Below are 16,425 nucleotides of genomic sequence, written 5' to 3'. Positions count from 1 at the left end.
GGTGGTACTGTGTGCAGTGTGCTGGCGCTTGAAATTAAATAATAGAAGGGTCTTAATGCAAAAACTTCAAGCTCCTTGATCCTTCAATAATTGCAGTTAGTTATCCTCCCCTAGGTCAAATATTGGAAATTTTTTATGAAAGCTTCTTACCAAGATTGCAAACTCTTGCTAATTTATCCAAGAGACTATTTGATTGACTGATTTTATTAAAATAAATTTTTATAAATATAAAACAATTAAGTTTTACAGAATGGTTATTTAATTGTTACCCACAAACTCTGTCTTGCTAAAATTGGTTGGTTATATAATCTGAAAAATAAGTTTTATGAAAAACAAATTCCTCTCTATTTTTCATAAAATACATTTTACGTAAATTAGATTTTATATATACCTATTTTAGAAAAAATAATGAAACATTTATTAGGAATGAACAGGGTAGCCAATTAATTGGTAACTTTATTGCTCAAGGAATAGATAATCGATGTCAAATGTTGGAAAATATTTGATCTTTGAAGCAATATAATATAATATAGCAGTGTTTTTGGCTCAAGTGGATAAACAAATAAATAGATAATTTCACTGGATAACTAAATTAAAAACTTTTGAGGAAAAAAAACCTATTTTAGCATTTTGGAGAAGCATCTACCTTACCATCTTTAACATCCTTGAAATTCTGCGTTATGAATACAGACCTAATTATCCATGCAGCCAAACACACCATTGATATGGGCTTATTGCTAGTAGCTAAATAGGCAAAAAGTGATAATATTTCTCATTAAGTCATGTGCAAGATTAGGGTCTTCAAAAAAAAAAAAAGATAGGCTCGTGTTTTCGATAAATATAAGCCATATGTTGAAAAAAAAATAAAACAAAAGCTAAAAGCATGCAGTCCAATTCAAAATATTAAGGCATTTTTATGTGCATGCATGCATATATCAACATCACGAGATGTAATTTGACTATCAAAAGGCGGTCTATGTGGGTCTCAAAAAATAGGTAAGTTTTTGTGCTTGGAGATAAGAATGAAGTTGTGGAGAACATTATATCTTCACCAAATGCTAGAATATATTTTATACTAAATTTCTTTGAGCATCCAGCTATTGTGGCATTTCACTCATACATGACAATTTATCACTTAACTTAGAATATAGAGTTTGGCTCTTGCAAAGCCGATGAAGGTGTCAAAGCCCTTTAGGACTCATTTGATTCATAGAAATAATTTTTTATCACTGAATATTTTTTTTCTAAAAAGTTAATGCTTGAGTATATGATACATGGACAAGTGATTTTTGTATATTTGGTTGATCATAGAAAGGTGGCATATTCCAAAATGACTTATGTTTGGTTGAGCATCTACTTTACTAAAAAAGTTGTGTAAAATGCTTGTTATGCTTTTAATAAAAGAACATATTTAGAAAAAAAATTTCAATTCTCAATCTCTATAAAAGCTACTTTCTCATCATCTCTCCTTTGAAAACTACAACTAAATATGAGGCCTTTTTCTGTCTTTTTATTGACCATACTTTCTTCCTCATCTTCCTACAAACCAAATGAATCCATAATATTAATTTGGTAAAGATCCTAAACAAAGTAAAAGATTCTTCCTTTGAAAGCTTAAAGCTTGTGCTGATATATTATCATCAAAAGCAAATTTGGTGAAGAGAAAACTGAACATAGGAGAACATCATGACCATGTGGCTATCAACTAGAGATTGCTTTGCATGTTGCTTAAAGGAGTGCCACTTAGTATCCCAAGTTTGGTTTATTTGCCCTCTGGGTTTTAGATCTTCTGTAAGCAAAGCCTCTTCTTTCAAGGAATGGTTTCCTGAGCTGGAAGAGCATATATATAAGATAAAGAAAAAAAGGTTGAATCTTTTGGAATAACATCTTAGGCAATTTGGAAAAGTAGGACTGTCTCAATATCCAGTGACAAAGTTGATGGACCCTTGGGAGGTGGCTACTATGGCAGACAATCCCTTGAATGACCTTGCAAAGGCTTCAATAATATGAATTGACCTAACAAAACAATTCGATTATTTGTTGGAAACTCCCTACAGGAGTATTAATAAAGCAAATGTAGATGGAGCCATATTTGAGGAGAAGTCATGTGTAGTTGTGGGAACTGTTCAAAGATTGAAAAGGAACATTGATTGCAGGAATGTCCAGGAATTGGAGCATGTTCAAACATTAGCTGCTAGAGAGGGTCTTCTATTTCCACATGATTTGGGACTTTGTGATGTTGCACAAGAAGGGAATGCCAGGAAAATTATGAATGCAACTGCAGAAGATTGATCTTTCGTCGATTGGGAGCAACGATAGATGATATCAGAACCATCTTTAGCAGGTATGACATTTCCCATATAAAATGAGAACGAAATATTGCTGGAAAACTTTTTGCTAATTTAGTTACCAATGATTCTATTTGGTAGAAGGATGCCCCTTCTTCCATCTTGAATCAATTATTGGAAGACATTGTAATCATTGTTATAACTTAATGAAATCATCAGTTACTACTTTCAAAAAAAGTGATTAATGAAAAGTTTCACTTTTGTTCTAAGCCCAGGGACTCTCTAGAGAATAAGCATGTCTTCTCACATGACTTTGTTGATTAGCAGTCTTTTTCTAATAACATTATTCCATTTCAAGTTTATGTTGGGCAATGTGGCTCAAGTGACATATTTGGATTTTCAAACACATAGCGAACACAACTTTGTAGGTGCAGCAGCCAAAATACATCTCTACTTGGATAGGAGACTCCTCACAGGTGATAGACATAGAATACCACACAAGCAGAGCCCCAATCTCCACAATCCTCATTGATGCCTCTTACCAGTTATCCAGCTTCAGAAGAGACCAATTGGAAGTTAGGAAGGCCACTGGCCTGAGGGTTTGATTGCTATTGTTATATTGGTTAATTTCTTTTGTAATGGCTGATTGCAAACTGTGAGGACCCGTGCGGCGTGTGTTTAGTCCCACATCGGTTATTCGCTGGGTAGATCTAGGGTACTTATACAGGATCAAGGAACCCAAATAATACCTTCCGGCTAGCTATTTTGGGTGAGATCCTGGGTTGTTACAAATGGTATCAAAGCGGACCCGGCCCATAACTTATGTGGACTAGGGGACACTGCAGCACGGATCCATTGGGATTGACCACGGACCGATCATAGTGTTTGTGATTAGATTTGAATGGATTTGAACCCTTAGCCTGACGAGGACGTCAGGGCTTGAACGGGGGGAGTATGTGAGGATCCGTGCGGGCGTGTGTTTAGTCTCACATCGGTTATTCGCTTGATAGATCTTGGGTACTTATACAAGATCAAGGAACCCAAATAATACCTTCCGGCTAGCTATTTTGGGTGAGGTCCTGGGTTTGTTATACAAACTTTTAAGATTATAATTGAGTATTATACTTTCTAGATAATTGTTTCTTATCACTGGGGGGTTCCATAGGATTGATTTAAGTTTGATATATAGAGTTTTTTTTCTCTTTTTTCCTATTGTTAGGGAAAGGGTTTTGCCCTAACCTCTCCATTTGTTATGTCTTAGACCTGATTACTCATTTCATTGATGAATGAAATATATGGTGGCAACCCCATCCTTTTAACTAAAAGAACAAAAAATATAATAAAACAAAAGAATTCTTAGTTTGAGTGCACCTATGCATAGCTTAATCAATGGAGGTATAACTAAGGTCTGGGTATTAGCAATCCAAGTGATTAAAGAAAAATGTAGACTTGGTCAGTATCATAAGTAGTGACCTTGATGAATAGTAGCTGATGTGGAAAAAGAAATTGACAATAGCTCATTTTTAACTTCGTAAATTTCAAGCAATCACTGCCTTCAGTAAATCTAGTGGTCCCAAGTATAGTGGTCCAATCCTCTTTCTCCATTAAATGGTATGTACAACCCTTTCTTTGTGGCTCCATTTGAAATAAGCCTCCAAGAACTTAGCCATCGATTTTTCAGCTTAATCACATTCATGAATGGGATATAAAGCTGGTTTAGTTTTGGCATTCAACATCCGATTACCGACATTCTCTTGAGAGCTAGGTCTTATAGCAAGTAATTGGTTGAACTTATTAGAAGACAAAGATATGACACTCGAGTACAGAAAATATGAAATATATATTGAATAATGGAGTTTACGTGTTTCTAAACTATGAACTAGCAAGTTCACCCGCTTTGCTGTGGCTGCGTCCATGTTTGTCCTTTTCACTTAGATGCCCCCATTCTCTAGTCATCTTAAAGTAAACTGCAACATTAGTGCGTCCGCCGATGGTGTCAACGGTGGAGTCGGCTTTATGATTAAAGACCATGACTCTAAGCTGATTGCAGTGGAGGACAGCGCTCTCCTAGCATGGCTGCCATTGGGGTTGAGCTTCGGACAGCTTGAGAGGGCATCACTTTCGTGAAGCATATGCTTGGTGCTGGCAGCGTGTATCTTGAGGGGGACTTAACCACAGTGATTGACTAGATATGAGAAGAAAACCGATATGGAAGTGGGCACATGTTGCTGTATGACATCCGCCGACTAATGAGAGATTAGACTCATTCTAGACAGTTCATGTATTCGGGGAGGCGAATAGGGCGACAGACTGGGTCGCCTCGTTTGTTGCTCGACATTCTGGAATAGTTCTGTGGACTAGTGATGTAACTACTCCTTCACGTCTACAACATTTTCTCTTCCTTATTCTAGTGGCTGTATTTACACACGTGTTGTTTGAGCTGCTGTTGTAAATATATATATATATATATATATATATAAATAAATAAATAAATAAATAAATAAATAAAGAAGCCTATAATGATATACAAAGTTGATAGCTGAGGATAGTAAATTTACCGTACTAATAATGAAATATAATATCATTTTACTATTCAGGTTGTAAAAGAATGATAACGTCGAAGAATTATTGCAAGTTCAAATGAGTGTTTTTAAAAATTTATGACCCCAGCAAACATGATGGCAACTATGATGTCAAAGAATTGCAGCTATATTTTTTGTAGCTCCTTTGTAAAGTGGTAGAAGAAAACTGCAAATATTCATTTTATAACTTAAAAGTGATCTTGTGAGGGTAGATAAAGACATGCAAACATCCAATTTGCAGGTATTATATGTAACTAATTATAATATAGCCTACACAATATATAATATATAAATGGGCAATAGCCTGAGAAAAATAGATGGAGGGGAATCGGCCTTGAGAACCCTAATTCTCCGGCCACTTCCCCTTCGATTCCACATCCATCCTCTTTCCCGGTCTACTCTCCGGCGGCTTCACTCTCTGTGACGCCCCCCTTATCCCGGCGGATTGCTCGACGGAACCGCCGTTGGATCTATACGCGTTATACTTAAACATCTCCACCTCAGTGTATCGCCTTCCAAAACCTAGAAGAATTCCGAAGAAGACCGGCGAGAGCGACCTCGAATCCTAGAAGCTGAGATCTATCTCTCTCTCTCTTTCTTGCTGATTCGAAGCCCTAGAGGGCTTGAAGAAGATCCCTAGAGATTGCCTGAAACCTTGGAGGAGGCGGAGGGGGAGAAGGAAAAAGGCGGGCAAGATGAGGATTATGATCAAGGGAGGCGTCTGGAAGAACACGGAGGATGAGATCCTTAAGGCCGCGGTGATGAAATATGGGAAGAACCAGTGGGCACGAATCTCCTCGCTCCTCGTTCGCAAGTCAGCGAAGCAGTGCAAGGCCCGGTGGTACGAGTGGCTCGATCCATCCATCAAGAAGGTACCAAAGTGGCTTCCTGTCATTCGATCTCTTGCGTCCCTTTCCTTTTTTTTTTCTCCCTTAAAAAACATTTTTCTTTGACTAGGATGGCGCCCTAGAAATCATTTGGAGAAAGAAAGGCGATGTCTTTGTTACTTTTCATTGATGCCCTAATGAGTTGTTTATCTAAATATTTCATGGCGTTCTGAATGGAATTCTAGAAATTGTTTTAGAGAAAGAGAGGTGATTTCTTGGTTTTTTTACATTGATGCACTGATGAGCTGCAGATTTATTTATTTTTTTCCCCAGTTTATCTAAGTCTCATTGTTTTAATTATATTATAACGGGATCTTAAATGTTGTAAAAGTATGTAATCTACAGTGCTGCTGGCCTTGTCTGTTCAGAATTTAGATATTTTGATTCGAATGTGGTTGGTTGCAGACTGAGTGGACCAGGGAAGAAGATGAGAAGTTGCTCCATCTTGCTAAACTTATGCCTACTCAATGGAGAACGATTGCACCGATCGTCGGCCGGACGCCATCTCAATGCCTCGAGCGCTATGAGAAGCTTCTTGATGCAGCCTGTGCCAAGGATGAGAACTATGAACCAAGTGATGACCCACGAAAGTTGCGTCCGGGAGAGATCGATCCCAATCCTGAGTCTAAACCTGCGCGTCCTGATCCTGTTGACATGGATGAAGATGAAAAGGAAATGCTTTCAGAAGCACGGGCTCGATTGGCCAACACCAGGGGCAAGAAGGCAAAGAGGAAGGCGAGGGAGAAACAGCTTGAGGAAGCAAGGAGGCTTGCATCCTTGCAGAAGAGGAGAGAATTGAAGGCAGCTGGCATTGATACGAGGCACAGGAAGAGGAAGAGGAAAGGGATCGATTATAATGCAGAAATACCTTTTGAAAAAAGACCTCCACCAGGGTTTTTTGATGTTTTAGGTGAGGAGAGGCCTGTGGAACAGCCTAAGTTTCCGACAACCATTGAGGAACTGGAAGGAAAGAGGAGGGTTGATATGGAGGCCCAATTAAGAAAGCAGGACATTGCAAGGAACAAAATTGCACAAAGGCAAGATGCTCCTGCTGCAATTCTGCAAGCAAACAAACTCAATGACCCGGAAGCAGTTAGGAAGAGGTCAAAACTGATGCTTCCAGCTCCTCAGATTTCGGATCAAGAATTGGAAGAGATAGCAAAGATGGGTTATGCAAGTGACCTTGTCTTAGCAAACGAGGAACTCGCTGAAGGAAGTGGTGCTACGCGTGCTCTTCTAGCACATTACTCTCAGACTCCAAGACAAGGAATGACACCCTTGCGAACCCCACAGAGAACTCCAGCCGGGAAAGGTGATGCTATTATGATGGAAGCTGAAAATCTGGCACGATTAAGAGAGTCGCAGACACCTCTTTTGGGTGGGGAGAATCCTGAGTTGCACCCATCAGATTTTTCAGGTGTTACTCCAAGGAAAAGGGAGATACAGACTCCAAATCCAATGGCAACTCCTCTGGCAACTCCTGGTGCAGCAGGTCTTACCCCTATAATCGGCATGACTCCTTCAAGAGATACATATTCTCTTGGTGCAACACCTAAAGGGACTCCTTTCCGTGATGAGCTTCACATAAACGAAGACATGGAAATGCAGGATAGTGCTAAGCTTGAACTCCGCAGGCAGGCTGAGTTGAGAAAAACCTTGCGTTCTGGTTTAACTAATCTTCCACAGCCTAGGAATGAGTATCAGATAGTTATTCAACCGATTTCAGAGGAAACTGAGGAAACTGAGGAAAAGATTGAAGAGGATATGTCAGATAGAATAGCTAGAGAGAAGGCACAGGAACAAGCAAGGCAGGAAGCCTTACTGAGGAAGAGATCTAAAGTGCTTCAGAGGGAGCTCCCTAGGCCTCCTGCTGCTTCAATGGAACTTATTAGGAATTCTTTGATGAGCAGTGATGAAGATAAGAGCTCTTTTGTTCCGCCTACTTTGTTTGAGCAGGCGGATGAAATGATAAATAAGGAGCTTCTTGCATTACTAGAACATGATAATGCTAAATATCCACTTGACGAAAAACAGGAGAAGGAAAAAAAGAAGGGGGCCAAGCGAGCGGCAAATGGGAAAGCTAAGCCTGTGCCTGAAATAGAAAATTCTGATGAGGCTGAACTGAAAGAGGTTTGCTTCGTTCTATTATCTTGATGCATAATTTTCTTTTCTGGATTTCTTCATTCTATTTACTCTCTGTTGTCTTTATGTGTAATTTGTTTTTGGGTATCTTCATTCTGCATGCATCTTCCACTGATATTTATTCTCTGATTTTGCATTTCCTCATCAACAAGTCATAATTCAGTTTTCTGGCTAGATATTCTGTTTTTCAATTTAAATTGTGTGAAGTTTTTTTCTTTTTTTTGATTTATTTTCTGGAAAGAAACAGAGGATTATGGATAATATGCTGCACATAAGTCAGTCTACTGTATTTCTTGGAGGGAATTGATGTTTCTGAATCTTATCTATGAAAAGCTAATCTAAATCATGAGGTAGTACACAAGTTATTCTAGCATTTGTTCTTTGAGAGAGTTATGAAAACTTTTCAGAAGATAGTATCTATCTATCTTTGTATTATTTGACTTTGTTTAGATTTTAGAAGTTATTTGAGTTATCAAGGAATTAAGCGTTTGAAATTATAACAGTAAGGTAGTGTGTTCAGATCCTTAGATATCTTTCCTCCTTCCATTGTTATGTTGAGGCATATGACACGATAGGTATGGTTAAAATAGAAACGTGAATGAGTATATTAAGAAACTTATTATGTCTAACTGATGAGACACAAAAATACAAAGAAATTTGTTATGCGTAGCTTGAAGGCTGTCCTTGGATGTATTTCTGGGTCATCCTAAGATGTTAGAAAATGAAGATCGAAGTAATAAAGAAAATAGAACGATTATATGAAGTTAAACGAACAAGAAGAAAAGAAAAGAAGAGAAAATGCTCTTTCCTTTTTAGATCACTACTCTTGGTCTCTTGGCTTCAACGTGACTGCTGCTTCCTATTGAACTAGACCTTGGTTTCGGGTTAGCTTGAAGCCTTTCAAGACAAATTAATATTATATATATATATATATATATATATATATATATATATATATATATATATATATATATATATATATATATATATATATATGAATTAAGGGATGAGGCATGCATTCAATCGTTGAATCCAGCATTGCCCAAGGAGCCTCTGCTTTTGATCACAAGTCAAGAACTCCTAATCCTAGTCGTGTTTCTTTGCTAGCATCTGTAGCCTATCCTGGTTATTGCATGAAGGAGCCATTTGTCTTGCAGATTTTGTGCTACAATTTTTAATGGAATAATGTCAAACAATCCTTAAGTTTCTTTTGCAATGTCTGAGTTGCAGGCATTGTTGAGATTCCATTTCTCATGCGCACCAAACGTGGTTAGAATTGAGCTCTAGTTCAAGGCTTCAGGAGTTTGAAATCCTCCTTTTCTCGTTATTCTCATTATTTTGTTGGTTGTAGAATTCAGTTCTGATGAGAATTTTGGAAATTTAGATAACCACAGATTGAGCTATTTTGCATTTATGTGTTCTACAAATAAAAGTAATTTTAGGATGAAATTAATGAGAAAATTTAGAAGCCCTTTAATTTGAGGGGTAGAAATGAATTATCTGACCTGCCTGGAAGCTTGCAGAAGCTATGGCACAACAAAATCCTATCCTTGATCATTTCTTGTTGATTTAACCATGTTGGTGTCTTAACGTACAACCATTATAAATGGAAGAGTTTTAGGGCATTTGACATTGAGTTAGCCACCTGAAGAGTCTTTTTAGGACATTCTTTGTTAATTTAAAGAATCAACTCCGTATGGTATCTGAACATATGAAAGGTCTTAGATCATTTATTTCTCACAAATCTTTTGAAGTTGGTTGTCGTTATTGTGCTTAGATGAGTGGGGCCAATAAAACATGCTTGAAAAGGAGTTCATGATGATTCATTACAACATTGCGGTCAGTTATATATGAACCAAGTCTTGCAGACCTTGCAATTAGCGGTAGAAAGTGGGTTAATTAACAATTCCTGTGATATACTGAAACTTGTGTCAGAACTCCTTAAATGCAAATATTTACTAGTATAGACCAGTACAGTCACACATAACATGTGAGAATTGATTGTTTGTTCATATAAAACACAGCTATATTAAGTTATTAACCAATGATATTATACAACTATATGCTAGCAATGTTACTATCTACAACAAAGCACAGATGGTATCTTCAGTAAACTCGTTGATGAAAATATGTCATCTTTGAAGCATTACCTTATTAATATATGATATTGATCTGTTATCTACATTCTCGATGTTCTAACTGCTCATCTATTTTTCACATCTTTTTTCTGTCTTAGAACAGGATTATGATCACTTATCTGTAAGAATTTTTTTGATGGAAGAATTTTCCAGATTGATTCAAAGAACTGAATTTATTGTCCATTCAACATTTTTGTGGCTTTGATCTTCACATCTATTTTTAATAGGTCTATGTCAACAGAGATGTTCTGAGCCTCGTTGATGTAAATATGTGTGCACTCAATGAGATTTTTATATGGGTCTGATCCCTGCACAGTTACTTCTTATATCTACGCATATCTAGTCATTTGCGTTGATGACAACTGGCTCATTATTATTTTAAGTCATGCTCCAATTTGGGATGGTTTAATCCTCCAATTGATCCATGTTCTTGTGGATTTGAATTCCCACCAATTTGTGCTTTTACCGGCACTCAACAGAACCTAGAAATTGTATAATCATGGTGCTCCCTCAAGTTGTTATGCTTGATTTCTTCTAACGATTGAGTAAGGAATTTGGATTTCTGTTGGATTTGAGTGACATAGGGCCAAAGTTTTAAAACTTGGTTTCATTTTTTTGCTCCCTGGGTAGAATTTTGGTTTGGGCAGCTTTGGCAATTTTGCTCTGAGTTTCAGAGTTTTGGTCCAAAAAGTCTGAAAAATCGAAAAAAAAATCAGGCCACTTAATATCATTTTATTGTGATTGAGGTTATCTTGGAACATAACTTATGTAATATCAGTAGTTTTGAGCTGAAGTTAAACTGTGTTGAAGCTTAATGCATTAAATATATCTAATAGGCATACTTATCTGATGAGTAAAATACCAAATATCACTTAATCGAATATATTAACAAGACAAGTATATAAGAGTATGGAATTGAGTACATAAACCTATTTAGTATAATAGACTATCACAAGGTGCCCCATGCAAATCATTATCATTACGGCATGGATGGGAGTATGGATGCAGATGAGGATAGTAATGAGATAGCTCATACTTCACTACTGTATCTAATTTTACTACACCTTACAATGTTGCTTACTAGTTCAGAATTAAAGGCATATATTAAGATTGCATCTTACTCGCCAGTAACAAAGTTTTTATGAAATTAAACCTTGATCAAACTATTAGAACCTTGAATAAATGTATGATTCAATTATATGATGAATTTTGGAAAACATTAAACCAAAAAAAGGATAAAAAAAAATAGAGTTTTGGTCAATTTTGGCTAAATTATTAAAACTGGCTGAAACCCCACCCGAAACTGGCCAAAACCACCGAAACTGGCTGAAACTGCAAATTTCGAAATAAGTTTCTAGATTGGTTTTGGCCAGAACTTCACCTGAAACTTTAAAGCTTGCATAGAACATATTTACTTGGGCTGCCATTGGAGACTGAAAAGTTAATGGCCTGGAAGACTCGACCTAATGCAGAATGTTCGTTTGTTATGCTCATAAATAATTATATCTAATGGATGTTCCTTTTTTTGTTTTGTATAAATGGTTATGTTCACTGTTTATGTTTGTTTTTTCTGTTCAATTGCATTTGGTTTTCTGTTTGAAAGCACGGGATTCGTAACAACTAAAATTATCATTTGGTTTTGTAAACTTCTTATTTGTTTAGTTGAAATGACGTGTTCGGCATTACAATAGCGGTAGCTAGTATTGCATGTTACAAATTGAAGAGTGTGCTCAAGAATTTGTAATTTTCATTTGAGAATTTCAATTGCAGCAAAATTTACGAGAATCATTGGTTGTAGTTTGGCAATATCTTTTTTCTTTCCTGTTATTTTTGGTTGCGTCACCTTAATCAGTCCATTTTGAATATATCGTACCAGGGTGCGCAATATCGGACTTGGCACTTGTGTCGGTAGGCAAGCGGTATGGTACGCCCATACGCCGTACTGTTTCAGCACCAACTGACAGGGAAACCAGCACAAACAAGGGGAGAGGAAGGAGAGAGAGAGGAAAGAGAGAGAGAGAGAGAGAGAGAGAGCAGGAGACCGTGGCTGAGAGAGAGAGAGAGAGAGAGAGAGAGAGAGAGAGAGAGATGGTGGGAGGGGGAGAGGGAGAAGGAAAGAGAGGAAGAGAGAGAGGGAGAGAGGGAAGAAGGGAGAGAGGGAGAGGGCGGCGGTGATCGACGGATGCCGTAACAGGGCCAGGGGAGGGGTGAGAGAGGACCTTTGTCCGTCGGAATAGGGGCAACAGGGCAGAGCACCTCTTTCCTTTCGAAACAAAGGCTTCAGCCCTTTTTTCTATTTTCTTTTTTTTTTAGGTGAAGTTGGCCGATTTCACTTAAAAAATTTCAAAAAAGGAAAATATTAAGTGAAGTCAACAGTGGTTGCCGACTTCACTTAAAAAAATCAAGAAAAAAAGACAAACGGCTGAAGCCCTTGTTTCCTTTCAAAATAGGGGTTTTGCCCTTGTCCCGGTGCACGGACGAGAGAGGGCTTCGTAAGTCCTCTCTCCCCACTCCCTCCCCCATGTTTCAACGGCCGTTGATCATCGCTGCCCTCTCTCTCTCTCTTTCCCTCTTTCCTTCTCCCCCTCCCTTACCTGTTTCTCTATTTCGTTGCTGAAACTGTCCCGGTCCTCTAGTAGTATGGTTTGGTATGCCTTGAACTTGGCGTTTTGGGACAGTTCTGCCTTCCTTGTATCGTATGCTATCTCCACATGTTCTTTTCATTTGCCTTTTGTTTAGTACTCACATCAAAACATAAATGGAAAATAAATTATAGCTCATAGTCTTGTTACCACTTACCCGTACTTTTTGACTACAGTGCATACATTATATATTTTGGTAGTCTTGTTGTCATGGAAAAATGTTAATGTAGCTTAATTTCCTTTTTCAGGCTGATTCTTTGATCAAGGAAGAGGTTGAGTTTCTTCGCGTGGCAATGGGGCATGACAATGAGTCTCTTGATAACTTTGTCAAAGCACGTGATGCATGTGAGGAAGATCTTATGTACTTCCCTGCTCGTAATAGTTATGGTCTTGCTAGCGTTGCTGGCAACAGTGAAAAACTTACTTCTTTACAACATGAGTTTGAGATCATGAAGAAGAGAATGGATGATGAAGCAAAAAAGGCAACACGACTTGAACAGAAGGTTAAGCTTCTCACACAGGGATATCAGGTATGTTAAGATTGTACTTGTTGTTTCATGTCTTATTTCATTTTCTCCCTGTCCCCCCCCCCCCCCCCCCCCCCCCCCCCCCCCTCTGAGGTACAAGTTGTTGTGGGTATCTTTTGCCTGGTTTTCTGTATTGGCCATCTTTAATTTTCAAGTTAAAATCCATCTGAATTTTACAACAAATATCACTCAGATAATGAAAGTTTATGAATATTGAAGTTCGAAGAACAGATAGCTCTTGAACCAGATTCGTGGTCGTCAAATTACCCTGTTGCCGATTAGTTGCCCTTTTCCGCCATGTTCATGCTTAAGCTTTTTCTTTCGCATTTTTGTTATCTTTATCTTATGGACCTTTAACTTGGTTCTTATCTGAATGATCAGACAAGGGCTGGAAAATTATGGTCACAGATAGAGGCCACATATAAGCAAATGGAGACCGCTGCTACAGAACTTGAATGCTTCCAAGTTTTACAAAAGCAAGAACACTTAGCAGCTTCATACAGAGTTAGTAGCATATTTGAAGAAGTCAACAAACAGAAAGCATTTGAGCAGAGCCTCCAACAACGTTATGGGGATCTCTTAGCTGAGCAGGATGGAATTCAAAGGCTAGTGGAAGAGCACAAAGTACAATTACGGTTGCAGGAAGAAATTGCTGCAAAGAATCGTGCACTTGAGGAAGAAATTGCAGCAAGGAATCGTGCCCTTGAGGAAGAAGCTGCAGCAAAAAATAATACCCTGGGTGAAGACTTGGCAGAAAAGAACCATCATGTGGATATAGTTCAGTTGGTTGATGTTTATAGGCCAGCTTCAGGATTGAATCAGATTGATGTGCCAAATGCAGATCATACTGAAACCAGCTCTTCGTGTGAAGCACCTATACCTCCAATACCAAGTAGCCAGTTATATGCAGAAGTTTTATCTGAGAAAGAAGATGCTTTTGAAGGTCAAGCTGCCCAAAGTGCAATTGTTATTGAAGAGGGTCTCAATGTTGGTGAAGAGCAGATTTCTGTTGTTGACAAGAATGTGGAATTATCGGGTGGTGTTGCTGGACTTCTTAATGAAGAAAAAAAGATGGTTGGCAATATGATTAATGCACCTGCTCCAGTTCAAGATCAAATAGGTGGCATGCAGGAAACAACAGTTGTCTATTCAGATAGTCAGGTTGCTTCTGCACCAGTTATACAATCTAATATATCTCAACAAACCGTGGATCCATCTGCATCCTCTGACTCGGCTGTTCAGATAACCGGTGGTTTTGGCAATGGGATGACCGTTTCATATTCAGATGGCTTGGATAATATGGTGGTGGATTCAGCTGATCAAGTGATGGATTGTGGCCTGGTTGGATGTTCCAATATTTCAAGACAAGCTGTTCTTCCTGTTGAGTCTGGAAATGCTGATCCTAGGTCTGCTGAGCAGCTTGGTGGTGATTCAAGCAATCAAGTGGTTGCTTCTAGTGCACTGTGCTCTGAAGAAAAGATACTTCATGATTTTTCTAATCAGACAACAGTTAGTTCAGCAGACTGCATGGTTGCCAATACAGATGGTGGAATCATTAGCCAGACCAATGTCTCGGTTCCAGATAGCAGAGAATTCAATGGTTAAATCAGACGATAAGGCAGAAAGGGGAATGACAAGTGACAGTTCCAGTCAAACTGTTTAGTTTATATGCAAGCATTCCAGTTGTAGATTCTGTAAGGACGGATATGAGGTTTAAATCCTGAATGCTTTTGATGTGAAAAATAGGGATCATTCTGACTTTTTCACCTTGATGGTGAACTTTGCAATGTTGGAACTGGCAACTTAATTGTTTAAAGCAGTCAAGAGGATTGTTGGATATTTTAGTTTTGGAGATTCTGTCCCGGTTGGGTATTCTGAGCTTGAGTTGGAAAAAACAGCTATTTGTTTCTACAGAAAATTGAGGATTTATTGTTGGCTTGTTGCAGACATGTGGTCATACCAATGCTGGAGCCTGGAGGCGACAATGCCAATGCTCTCAAATGCTGATGAGCTCCATTTTTTGGTGGCTGGCGGCCACATGTCAAGTCTTCTGCGATCGTGGCTTTGATCTCATGGTCCTAACGTGTTTTTGTCAGGCTAATGTTTGTAATCTGACATTCTGCAAGGACAATGGTGAGATTCAAACTTTTGACAGTTCTTATTTTGCTTTGCATTCTCTTATGATCATATCCTCAATTGCATATTGTTTCACTCATTTTTGAATAATGCTATTGAGGGTCAATCCACTGTCACTGCAAGCTACAATTGATCCTTCTCTGGGCTGAGCGATGCAACCATGTCTTTTACCGGATGCCGTGATTTAAACTCAAGCTTCATCTCCATCCAAATATTGACCAATATGGTGATCTTTGTTACAGTTGTTTAGACCAGTAATCTTATTGCCTCGGTGTTTGTGCAACAACTGTCAGCAGTCGTGTATTGTTTGAATCCTGGATGAACAATCTAATTTGATGCTGGTCCAATGCTTCAGTCGGAGCATATGGGTCTTGACTATACTTTTTCCAGTTTATTTTGTTGTGACTGTGTTCAGGTATTATGAACATATTGTGAGCTATTCTCTTCAACACTTGTTTCATTCTCATTCTTGTGAGGGATTGAGGATTCTGAGTTTTGTCCGTTTAGATTTATGTAGCTAAGGTTCTCAATATTTAGATTGTAAGTTTCTTCCTGTGCGGATCTTCTTTGGTGAAGAACATTACTAGTGATGCTCTGTGATGAGCGAGAAAAAGAGATTGCTGCTTATTTTCAAAATTGGATGACCTAGATGCATTGCCCGGTGGGCTGAATGAACAGTGGAACATCCATCCATCATCAGGCCATCTTCACAACTGTAGCAGACAGTCATCTCCTGTCCGTGTCAGGTTGCTCTACCCCAGGAAAGCTGCATACGCATCGAATAATGCCTGTCATTAACAGGCTCAGCATTTATGTGTGTACTATTGCATTGATGGTGTCACCACCATTTCATTAAAAAATCACTCATGACGAAATTAATTCATTGGTAAAACATTGCTGATATTCTTTTAATTCCTTGTGTATATATATATATATATATATATATATATATATATATATATATTTAGTAACTAATCCATGATAAGTATGTGCTTATTAAAATTAATGGATAATAATATTTTACTGAAAAATATCTTAAATTGTTAATAAAATTACCAAAAGATCGTACTATAGTGATAAAAA

At 38.1% G+C, this 16,425-nt stretch overlaps 1 protein-coding gene across 4 annotated transcripts; it reads left to right on the top strand.

The window, feature by feature from the left end:
- Positions 1-5,027: 5,027 nt before the first annotated feature.
- On the top strand, positions 5,028-15,791 carry LOC103719325 (cell division cycle 5-like protein). 4 transcript variants are annotated; one of them, XR_015972986.2, is made up of 6 exons: positions 5,145-5,742; positions 5,828-5,964; positions 6,163-7,887; positions 12,928-13,209; positions 13,588-15,339; positions 15,443-15,791. XR_015972986.2 is itself a non-coding variant. In XM_039132535.3 (5 exons), the coding sequence occupies exons 3-5, from the start codon at positions 6,214-6,216 to the stop codon at positions 14,809-14,811; spliced, it is 3,180 nt and encodes a 1,059-aa protein (XP_038988463.3). In that variant the 5' UTR covers positions 5,145-5,742; positions 5,828-5,964; positions 6,163-6,213; the 3' UTR covers positions 14,812-15,791. The 4 variants fall into 4 exon arrangements, 2 of the variants coding, with proteins under 2 accessions (XP_038988462.3, XP_038988463.3); XR_005514413.3 differs by lacking the exon at positions 5,828-5,964 and having other exon boundaries at positions 5,028-5,742; XM_039132535.3 differs by having other exon boundaries at positions 13,588-15,791.
- Positions 15,792-16,425: the final 634 nt, after the last annotated feature.

The sequence above is a fragment of the Phoenix dactylifera genome, chromosome 14, assembly GCF_051530095.1.
Source record: "Phoenix dactylifera cultivar Ajwa chromosome 14, Ajwa_hap1_PhDact_Kaust_v1.1, whole genome shotgun sequence".
Classification (NCBI taxonomy): domain Eukaryota; kingdom Viridiplantae; phylum Streptophyta; class Magnoliopsida; order Arecales; family Arecaceae; genus Phoenix; species Phoenix dactylifera.
The sequence above is the reverse complement of the archived record's forward strand: the minus strand, read 5'-3'. Positions and strand labels throughout refer to the sequence as shown.